This window comes from Saccopteryx leptura, chromosome 2 (genome assembly GCF_036850995.1).
Source record: "Saccopteryx leptura isolate mSacLep1 chromosome 2, mSacLep1_pri_phased_curated, whole genome shotgun sequence".
Classification (NCBI taxonomy): domain Eukaryota; kingdom Metazoa; phylum Chordata; class Mammalia; order Chiroptera; family Emballonuridae; genus Saccopteryx; species Saccopteryx leptura.
The window spans coordinates 194146679-194158572 of record NC_089504.1 but is presented as its reverse complement, the minus strand read 5'-3'; the positions used below and the strand labels follow the sequence as shown (position 1 = coordinate 194158572).

The 11894-nt window shown below is 42.1% G+C and overlaps 1 protein-coding gene across 3 annotated transcripts in view; it reads left to right on the top strand.

The window, feature by feature from the left end:
• Window positions 1-201: 201 nt before the first annotated feature.
• Window positions 202-11894, top strand: part of CXADR (CXADR Ig-like cell adhesion molecule) — a 68287-nt gene continuing 56594 nt past the window's right edge. For all 3 annotated transcript variants that reach the window (XM_066369886.1, XM_066369885.1, XM_066369884.1), the window contains exon 1: window positions 202-364. In XM_066369886.1, the coding sequence (XP_066225983.1) occupies window positions 322-364 (43 nt within the window). In that variant the 5' untranslated portion in view covers window positions 202-321. The remainder of the gene's footprint in view (window positions 365-11894) is intronic.

Genomic DNA, 11894 nt, shown 5'->3' with positions numbered 1-11894 from the left:
GACTGCCCGCGTTCCTTTAAGTCCAGCACCGCGGACCCGGGAGTTCCCCATTGGAATGGGTCAGGTGCAGCCGGCACTGAGTGCCCCGCGCTCCGCGCCTGGTTGCCACGGCAACTCCACGCGCCTGGCGGAGCCCGCTAGTGCCTGGGGACTCGGCCACTGCCGGAAGTGACGCGTTCCACCTGCGGAGTAAGGGCGGGGCGGGCAGGGTGCGAGGTGCCGCAGCTGGCAGCCAGTCGGGAGCGCGCCAGGCGCGGGGAGACTCAGACCCCTGGCGAGAGCACCCTACCTACAGTTGCCGCCCAAGGCCGGGCCGCCACCATGGTGCTTCTGCTGCGCTTCCTGCTCCTGTGCGGAATCGCTGGTGAGTGCGGACAATTCGGTCCCTATTGCCTGTACCCATTGCGTGGCCAGCCTCGCGGCGCTCGCTGCCTACGGCAACCCGGGAACAATGAGGCATGGGGGAGGGGGCAGGCGCGATTTGGGGGCGCTGTGGCAGTGGTGGCCAGTAGTGGCAGTGCCGGTAGAATTGCACAGGGTGGTTTTGCAGGGCTGGGTGCGCGAGCGGAGAAGGTGGAGCGGCTCGGAAGGGAGCCGTAGGGGCTCGTGGAGTGTCTCGTGGGGTGGGGGGTCGTTGGCGAGGCGGGGTACCGAGCCCCGGGATGAGGGGCGCGGTGGCGGGGCTCGCGGTTGGGTGGGCGCGGCGTGCGGGGTTTGCGCTGGTGCGGGCTTTGCTTTATTTGCCCTTCCCTTGTTAGCCACAGTAGTGTCTGGCTGAGGTTACCCGATTTCAAAAGCCTTGGGCAGAATTGTCAGGTGTCTAGCAGTCCAGGCAGGGAGACTGAATTACAAACGCCATGATTAAATGGACACTGAGCCTGAGACCGTCCAGACTACCTCGAGGAAAGAGGCGCCGAATGTCCTCGGTCTGGTCTGGGAGGCGAGCCCTGGCGCGATGTTAACTAGGCGGAATTCGACGAAGTGGACAGTGGAAAATCAAAAATGTAGTATTAATTTCCGCAGTGCCGGGGCAAAGTGCAAAGGAGAAATTCGTAACCTGGATAAGGTGGTTCCTAGTGAAGATAAGACGGGATGACTAAGTACAGGGAAATTAATTCCTAAAGGATTCGCCAAGTGCATTTTCCAACTGCGCTTTTCTCGAGAAGGAAAAGAAAGCATTTAAAAAATGTGTAGACCATTAAGAAACATATTCATTTGGTACTTAAAGCTGAACCATTTACTTGTCAGTTTTTTAACCATCCGATATTGTGTGAAAATAAGCATGTGTTTCCTTTTATAACCGAATGATCTATTAAAAGAAAAAACCCATAGGTGGGACCCTAGAAGGCACACTTTGTGTAGCTTCCAGAAGGATCTTTTTTTTTCCCTAAGTGCTCAAAAGCTGGATCAGGTGGTCCTTTCTGTTGGGATGGCTCTTTACTTCCTGTTGAAATGTTAATTTCGTTGTAGCAGGCCCCAGCTGTGAGCTTTACTCATGGGATCAACATTCTATTAACAACCCTGATCTTCGATCTGAGGCTATATATAGCACTGTCTTCACCTTTTGGATAGATACTGAACCATTTAGACTTGGCTGAAATTTACAAAGTCAAGCTTTTGGAAAAGATGAAGGGTCAGTAACCAATTTACATGGTATCTTCCCATTTTTCTTTTGTCCAGTAATAAACTGAAGTTGATGCTGAGAATATGATGTTTGTGTTTTCTATGGAAAAAAAAATATTTGAGGCTTCACTGAACCTCCCCTAAACCAGAGAAGAACATAAACCATGTAGAGGAATTTTTTTTTCTAGGGACGTTGGATAATTGTCTGGATGTCTCACTCTGATAGACACAATCTCAACCAAGGACATTTTGATACATATAAAGTCATTCTGCTCATCAAGTGTACAGGATGGTACACTGAACATCTCATTACAGGACTATTTCTTATCTTTAACTAAACAAGACAACTTTTTTATTTTAATTTTCCAGTTTAGGAGACAACTTAAAAACTATGTGTAAAGAGTTTTGTGGTATAATCTGGTTCCTGGTAGAATTCCTTTTGATTAATTTTAATTACCAACCTAGTAGCAAGTCATTCTATAGTATTAGTAATGGTAGTTGCAGCAACAGTAGCAATAGTAGTAAAATTAAAGCCTTGATTGAGCAGTTATTAAATACCAGGCATTGTTCTAGGGGCTTTACATATACTCATTTAATCTACACAGTAACTCTAGAGGTGTGTATGTATTATGATGATTCCTGTTGTATAAGTGAGGAAACTGAGGCACAGAGTGGTTCTATAATTTGCCAAAATCACAGCTTTTCTCCTTAATCCTAGCTCTTGTAATTATGCTATTCTGCCTTGAAATTGGCTACTTTCCTCTTTGATTACCTCTAATCCACACCCTAAATTTCAGGTATTGGTTATCAGTTATTTATTAAGAACCTGCTCTTGACTTGCCACTCTGCCAAATATGAAGGTTTTTTGTTGTTGCTGCTGCTATTGTTTTGTTTTATAGCTCCTTAAATACTTGATCTTTGTTGAAAATACAGGCATCCAAGGCTTAAACTGTATGGCTCACATACCACTAGCAGCAGCACCGGGGGATGTTGTTCAAGTTTGGGATGCTGCTTTTTATAATTGTCAACATGAGTGAAACCAAAAATGTACTGGCCAGTGGTTCTGGTCTCCCAGCTACTTGTTAGCCATTTGATGGCAGCAGGCCTCTGTCCTATCTTTTAGGCCTCAGTTGCTTTATGTGTCAAGGATGGGGATCTTACTATCTCACTTTTTGAGGAGCAATGTGAAATGTTATCTTTTTGCTTTCCTTTGGTCTTTTCCTTTATATAAAAATATTAGAGATGATTAGATGTGAACTTTATCCCTCATATACTTTTCTCTTTTAATTTTTATTTATTAATTTTAGCAAGAGAGGAAGAGAGAGAGAGAGACAGAGACAGGAACATAGATCCATTCCTGCATGTGCCCTGATCAGGTATCGAACTGGCAACCTCTGTGCTTCAGGCCTATGATCTAACCAATGGAGCTATCTAGCCAGGGCATATACCTCTCTCTTAATGTTTATATTGCTACCATTATACCAACCACCAAAGCAGAAGTTGCCTCTTTTCCAAGGCAAACCACCCTGTTGTCTCCTTAACCTATCTGTCGTGGGGTCTCCAACTACTTCATTTATCTCATTGCACTAAGTCAGAGGGCAGGGACATTGCCTTTGCTGTTAATTGTTACAGTCCCAGTGTTGGCTTGTGGCATGTGGCAGACAGCAAGTGGTTCAGCAAATGTTGTATGACCAAAAGTTTTTAACCTCTTTGCCACTAAGCCCATGTACATGATGAGCCTCGGTAGTTCCAGTTCATTTTCTCTCCCTTCTCGTCCAGTAGAGATAGTCCTGGAGTGGTCATTTCACTAGCCTTGTCTTACTCAGTTATTAGGCTAAAGAACTTAAGCATCTATCTGCTGTATATCTGGCCTCATTGTTCTGTTCCACCTCTCTGCTGCAGTTGCCAAGGATGACAAAACTTGCCAAATCCATTTATTTTTTTGGAGCTCCTTGACACCTACTGTGGCCCTTGCCCACCCTGTTAATCTGTTTTACACTGCCTTCTCCTGTGCCTTCCCCATGATTGAGCTCCTAGTCCTCTTCTCAGTGTCCATCTTAAACCTGGGCGATCTTACCTTTTTTCATGACTATAACTTCCAAAGAGTTGCTAGTGACTTAAACAGATTGCTAGTTCAGCCCATCTCTCCTTTGAATTCTGGCCTCTGTTTCCTACTGCCTGACATTCAGCTTCCACCTGAATATCCACTCTCACAAAAATTAGGGGATATTTTATCATTTCATATTTATTTTGAAATATCTCCTAATTTTTGTGAGCAGTATACGTCACTGCCTCAGACTCATCTGTTAATTAAATGATTAAATCAAGGGTCCCCAAACTTTTTACACAGGGGGCCAGTTCACTGTCCCTCAGACCGTTGGAGGGCCAGACTATAAAAAAAGCTATGAACAAATCCCTATGCACACTGCACATATCTTATTTTAAAGTAAAAAAACAAAACGGGAACAAATACAATATTTAAAATAAAGAACAAGTAAATTTAAATCAACAAACTGACCAGTATTTCAGTGGGAACTATGCTCCTCTCACTGACCACCAATGAAAGAAGTGCCCCTTCCGGAAGTGCGGAGGGGGCCGGATAAATGGCCTCGGGGGGCTGCAGTTCGGGGGACCCCTGGATTAAATGATCCAATTATTCACGTATTTATGGCTTACTACCTACTGTGTTTATGCTAGGGGTCCTTACTTTTATATAGGACTGCAAGGTGCAGGAGGGGCTTTTTTGTTTTTTGTTTTTTTGAGAGAGAGAGAGAGGAAGGAAGGGAGGGAGGGAGGGAGGGAGGGAGGGAGGGAGGGAGGGAGGGAGGGAGGGAGGGGAAAAGATGAGAAGCATCAGTTCTTCCTGCGGCACCTTAGTTGTTCATTGATTGCTTTCTCATATGTGCCTTGATGGGGGGGGCTCCAGCAGAATGAGTGACCCCTTGCTCAGGCCAGTGACATTCGACTCAAGCCAGCGACCTTGGGCTTCAAGCCAGCAACAATGGGATCATATATATGATTCCACGCTCAAGCCAGTTGAGCCCACGCTCAAGCCATATGAGCCCACACTCAAGTCAGATGAACCCGCACTGAAGCCAGCGACCTCAGGGTTTTGAACTTGGGTCCTCAGCATCTCCAGCTGACGCTCTATCCACTGTGCCACCACTTGGTCAGGCAAGGTACAGGGGGTTTGATAGGACCTTCCCAACAGATATTATAACTTTCAAAAGACATGGAGAGCTGAAAGGATGTGATGTGTCTTGGGAGTTGAGGCACTCAGTACATAAAAAGCATCTAGTCAGCATTTCTCAAACTTTTGATGTGTACCTGAATCATTCTTTGAAGAAAGTGTGGAGTGGGGCCTGAGATTTTGCATTTTAACAAGTTTTCTATGATGTGACTGCTGACCACTCTTTGGGTGGGCAAAGATCTAAAGACTGTTTAAGAGCTTATTCGGAAGTGAGACATAAAAGACATCTGTCAAGTTAAAGCTTGCCCATCCCCACAGTGGCACGAGGAAGCTTGTGGAACATTCAAGAAGTGAGGTTATCCAGTTCTAGATGCAGGCAGAACTGATGGATCAAATGCAAGACTCCACCTAGAATGAGCGGGACATAAACAGTCTCTGTTGAAGCACAGTAGAGCGGTGTTGGGCTTTCTCTTTGATCCGAAAAGTTGTTTTGAGGGAAGTGGAGTGAACCTGGTATCTGACTGGTTGAATGAGTGGCAAGAAAAAGTTGGAGAGAAGCAGTAAGTTTTTTGGCCTGAGTGAATGATGTTGTCACTAACCTACAGGGGATAAAGCAAAGAGGAGCAAGGTTTAGGGAGGTGACAATGAGTTTTAAGTTTAAACAGGTATTTGAAGTGCCTGAGGGGAATGAAGGTGAAAAATATCCAGGAAGGTTTAAACAAAGGACTGGATCTTAGGGGAGAGGAGGATTAGTGATAGAGAATTGAGAACAGCCACTGAGAGGTGGCCTCTAGGTGAGGTTAACCTGGAAAAGCAGGAAGGACTAGACAGGTAGGTGAAATGTGGCACCGAGGAACATCAACATCTAGCAAGCTGACAAAGTTAACAGCACTACAGAGTGACAGGAGTTGTAGGAGAACTGGAGGAGGAGGGTGATGGTCAAATAAGTTTTTAAATATGATATATATGTTTGCTCGCTTATAGTTTGTATTGGTGTGGGTGACCAGCTGTAAGCAGCCAGGTCATTATAGCCTGAGGCTTAGTTTTAAGACTAAGCTTTTCCCCACACCGTTGACTGATTGCATGATGTGGGGTGGTGCACTCTCATGAGGAATCCCATTATGCCTCAGATAAGTGACTTGGTATCAGAGACTTCCTTGTTTGTATATTGGATTAAAGGTTTTGGTTTCTACACTATAAAGTGGGGCAGACCAGGAGCTTGCTCTCTCGGTTCCTGAGATTAGCATTAGAAGGGAGAGCAGGTAAAGGCCACGTGGAGGGGAGGAGAAGCAGCCAAGATGGCAGTGTGCTGAAGGAGAAGCCAGTTTGTTCAGAGAAGGAGATGGGGAACAGAGGTGAATAAGGCTGGTGAGCTAGAAACCTTTGATTCTAGGAAACTCGGATAAGTCAGTGGCTTTGGGAGCCCTGAATGGAAAGGGAAGTGTTTTCCCAGTGTATGTATTTCTTGTCCACTGGGTGCGAGCTAGGATTAAAGTTAATGGCCCACCAGTTCTTAGTTCCATTGTTTCATTACCATCTGTCCGAATCAAATGTGAACATGCATGGGCCAGGTGGCTGTGATGGTGGCCGTGGCTACTGGCCTTACATTTACCCAATGGGAGTTCACATTGGTTGGCCTGAGAAAAAGACTGAGGATGGAAAGAGCATTTGAAGATCAAGAATAGGTATATTGTGGAAGAGGTGATCAGGGTTGGGCTCAGTGTCCTGCGCAGGCCAGCTTTGTGTGTCAGCTTGCCATGTGCCACGTGTTTCGGAATGGAGAGAATTTGTACCACTCCAGTCTCATTTTAATCTCGTTTGCAGCCTGCTACCCTCACCTCTGCCACCTTGCTTCCACCTTTCCTCTCTCACACACAAATCATTACCCGGTGTAATTAAATAAAAGGCAGGGACTGAGACTGCGCAGTTTTCATTTGGTTCATTGGGCAGCCAACAAGTGATAGATGTGAACTTGAATTATTAAAGTAGCCCAGAAAATAATTATATCTAACTAAAATGAGCTTATGGCTTTATCTTATTGTCTTTCACTTATCTTGTATTGTTTAAGAAAACAAATCTAGTATTCTGAAATAATTGTTAGAAATAATTGTCTAGAATAATTGGAATTAAATTGGTTTTTATTACTGAGTATGGTGTTAAGTGGAAGTAAAAAAGCAGTAAACTTTTCTAGCTCTGATTCCCTACGTGACTTTCTACTTGGTTTCTTCAGTGGTGGGTGCTGGAATGACAGATGGCAGAGTGTGAGGAGGACAGAGAACTCCACCTTGGCACCATGTGGTGATCTGTATAGGAAGCCTACACAGAGTTCATGATTTACTTCCGGCTACATGTTTACACAGAGTACATGTGCCCTTGGGGCTCTATTAGTGGTATTTTTTTGTAATTGTACGATTCGTTGAATCCAATCCTATCTCCACATTTAAAAAAAAAAAAAGGGAAGTTGAAAATAGTTCTATATTCAGTGGCAGAATTGTGAGACACTTTTAACCTCTTTTGTGTATGCCACTGGGGTTTTTTCTGTAGCCTTTATTTCCTCACCACACCGACTCACCCTTTCTGGTTTCTAATAGTTGACCAGTTTGAGTTTGAGGCTGAAAGGTCTTATTTTGACTCGGCAGTATTTGCAATTTATTTTAATTGTTAGGGTCCTGTTAAATGAAAAGAGTACTGCCAGCCCAGTTGACAAGGGGAAGGAGGAAATAATGAGTCTGTTTTGGGGATAAGTGTGACATCGATGGCACAGTTTAGTTTGTCCTTTGATAGTTACTGAGAAAAAGGATTAACAATCAAATTAACCAGTGTTTATACATACTGAAACAATGCAGATTTCTTTGGAAACTGTTAAATCACTTTCATTCTTTTGAAAATATTTTATCAGTTGGAATGGATTGACTTTGTTTTCATTTACTTGTGAGAGATAACATATAGCTAATTTTGGTTACTTTTTCACCTTCCCATAGGGTAGGAAGATTTTCCAACTGTGTACCACAGGAATTTTTTAAACATACAATACCTGACTATTTAATCAGGGGCACTGACCTCTTTTCCCTTGGATTATCAAAAAAAAATAGAAAGAAAAAAAGAGAGAGAGAGAGAGAGAGAGAGAGAGAGAGAAAGAAGGAAAGAAAGAAAGAAAGAAAGAAAGAAAGAAAGAAAGAAAGAAAGAAAGAAAGAAAGAGAAAAAGGTAACAGACAATACAACAATAGCTGTCCAGTGTGAATGGATCAAAATTAAACCTATTTTTTGGTCAGATTGGCAAAAATTAAATTTTCTTGGTGTCCCACAGAATCTTAGTAATTAGTTTTTGTGAGCTATGAGATGAAAAAGGTTGAAAATCACTGGGGTAAGGTGTACAATTCTTTGTGAGTTTCATAGGTTTCTTCAAAGGAAAACTGGTTTAGCTGCAAAGGTGAAATGCTCTCAAGGAATCTCAGGGAACATTCAGATCCACTGAACCAAATGTGTTGAGCCACATCTTTGTTAAATTGTTCCAGTGACTACCTGAGCCTCCTTAGTCTCTCTTGAGTCCCCAGTGAAGAGTGCTTTGAACTCTTGAATACCAAAGGATTCCCCTGGGTGTTTTTTCTAATAGACCAGACAAAAACTTTTGAGTGTTTTGTTTTGGGTGGTTCCACAGTAAGAATTGAGAAGACTTTTTAACCTACTTGGTTGTACAATGTAAAATCTGATACTTTAGAATGAACCAGTAACTTTGGGCTAGAAAAGTGATCCTACCTTATTTTTAAAGACAATTTCACACACATCTCATTTGAACCTACTCTCCTGACAACCTTGGAGTAGGAACAACACTTCTTATTAATATTTTTATTTAAAAAAAATTGGTTTTTGGCCTGCGTTGGGATGCAGATGGAATTGGAGCTCTCAGCTCCTCCTCAGCCCAACAGGTTATACCTGGTAGGAATATGGAGGCCACAATGTGAGACATTCTAGTTTTTCAAGAATATATCTCCTATAACCCCAGATATACAAAGGATTATTTTCATATGTGATCAAATAAAACAATAATGACTTTAATGTTTCTATACTGAGTCTTATTGAAAAGTTCTCTATCCCAATTTGCATTGGCATTTCAAGTGCTCAGTAGCCATATGTGGTCTGCTGGTCAGTGTGGGTCTAGAACCTGAAGCTTTAAGGTCCAGTTACCTTCCACCATATCTAATCTCGGAACATTCTACTAAAAGAAGCATGGGTGCGGTGTACTGTCAAAATAGCTTTGTCAAATGAGGTATGCCTTTGGAATTACTCTCATGAGGTTTTAACTAAAATATAATACTGTATTATTTGGGATTCCTGTTTGGAAACAAGCTAAAGTCTCTTCTTTCTTATTTAGTTTCTTGTAATCAGGGCATTTGTTACTTACACACAAAACCATATCACCAGTTCTTATTCAACAGTTATATGCATTTACATTTTAGGTATAAGGCAGAAAAAACAAATATATGCACAGAAACCACATTTTTAACTTGCCTATGGGGGAATAAATGCATTTATGGAGAGAATAAGAATAGAATGGCCCCTGGTGATGGTTGCTAAGGAAATTTGAATTCACTTTGTATATTAGAAAGGAATTAATGCCAAGATTGAGGGAATGAAGTTAGGCATGCTTATAGCAGAGATGGTTTTCTTATTGTAATTAACTCTTTATTAACTTTGGGATTTTCCATAAAGGGGAAACATTATTTACTCATTTTGCTATTATGTCTATTTCTTTGCTTTTTTTATTTTCTGTGATCACATCTACCTGAATTTTTTTTCTCCTTTTTTTTGCACTGAGTACTCAAATACTCACTCACTGTTCCTGTCTCATTGCTAATTAAAGGGAGAGAGCCTGAGGTTTTTTTGAGCAAGGAAGCAAAGGCAGATTTCTTAAAATAGAGTGATATAAATTATTCTATGAAGGTGGTGAAAATATTCACCATGGCAACGAATCGGTTTTACCCATAATGCAAAATACCCTATTTGCATTTGTTTTGCCAAAGAATTCTCAAATCAGCATCTATGAATTAGAGAATACTGGGAAGGTAATATACTATGCAGATTGAAAAAATCTTAAGATTTAATTTTGATTGGAATGGAAATTTGAATGCTTTCCTGAATTTGTGTGTGTGTGTGTGTGTGTGTGTGTGTGTAGTGAGGAGGAGGTGGATCCCAATCCAATATAATAAATACTTAAAAATCTGTCTGTCATGCATATTCACATTCTTAATTCCCCTTGTTTGGCTTTTAATGATAATTTATATTTTTCTGGTCCTGATTTATAAATTATATGTTAAATATTTCTTATAGAGTACCTCAATCTCTGTGGATGAAGTTTGCGGGTATATATCTATAGGTAAGGTGTTGAAATAGGTGCTTTGGGAGATGGGAGGAACTCAGCAAGTTTCAATCTTGAGGAAGGCCTTAGTATAGCAGGGTGGGGGTCGGATTGTTGCTGGTGAAAATGAGTTCTTGCAGTGTTTCAAGAACCGATTTCAAAGGACACATGCTGAGAGAAGTTTAAATGTTGGTAAGATTTATTGGAGTGAATGGAAATAATACACCCTTGGGGATGTAAAGGGTGGGCAGACCCTAAGCAACAACTGTCCGGGATTCCTGATAATCCTCTATGTCCTTTTTTTGGTTTGGGAGAAAGAGTGAGCTCTCTTTCAAATTACTCAGTCTACTTCCTGGGCCCTTCCCTTAACCAGACCCTTTCTAAAACCTTCTGGGGTTGCATGTCCTCATTCAGTCTGATCCATTTCTCAGGGTAGACTCTGCCCCTTTATGTCACCATTTTGGCTGCTGCGCATGCCTCAACGTGAAAGGATCTCCCTCTGGCCCATCTTGGCTTCTACTGCACATGTGCCCAGCAAAAGAATCCCCCACCCCCAATAATCCCACTGTTGGGTGGGCTGTTCCCTGGAGAGATTTTACTTTTCTGCTCTGGGGATTAAGTCTGGAGGGGAAGAATGGGGTGGTCTCCTGGGGATCCTGTGAATGCTGCAACTTCCTAGTGAAGCAGGCTTAATGTCAATTCAGCTTCCTAGTTCATTAGTACTAGGAAGTACAATTCAGCTTCCTAGTACCAGTGATTTTCGACCCTTTTATACTTGGAGACCATTGAAAATAGGAGTTATTTCAGGGACTGCTAAGGCAGACATCACCTTGAGCATAAGTGAATTCGACTAAGATCATTGAATCTATGAGCTTCTTTCAACATCAGGGTGGTTAATTGTCGGACTGGCACAAAAGTTTTGGTGGACTAGTCCCTGGTGGTTGAAAAACACTGAATTAGGCTTAATATCTGACTCAGCTCCCTAGTTTATTAAGCTTACTATCTGATTCCCTTTACTCCCTTCCTTAAATTATGACTAGCTGACCACCTGTACTAACAAGACCAGATATGCTGTGCAATTTAAAAACATACAGCATTCTGATTTTTCTCTTGGTACTCCACTGGTTTCTCCAGACCACTTTCCCTTCTACCTGTGTACCAACCCTTTAGTCTTTGAGTCTTCTGGTTGCTTCTCCACATTCACCAAGAAATGCCTTGCCACCGCCAGGAAAGTGGAGACTCTCTTGTATCCTCAGGGTTCTTTTGGCTGGTCTAACAGTTATATCTAAATGAGACAGATTAACAAGAGAAAACTAAATTTAACACATATGCATGCATAGGAATCCCACATTTATGAGAGAGTCAGAGACTCCACATACATGAGAGTCTCAGGGATAGAGAGTTAAAATGTTATATATCTGGCATTTTGACCAAAGGATGATGTAAGTGCCTTGTGGCTTCAGAAGGTCATTTCAGGATGATAAGAAGAGCAGGTATTCAATAATTAATGCTTGCCCTATCATATATTTTATTATGGGCAAGGCCTCTAAATCAGATTCTTCTATTAGTTTCTTGAGTCCAAAGCATCTTGGTTGCCTTTAGCTCAAAATAATCTGCATACTACAGAGTGAGTTGGGGTGACTCTCCTGAACCCCTACACCTCATACTCCATCAGAGCATTATGTTGACATTTTAGTATTTATATTTGTTATAACTCATTTTTC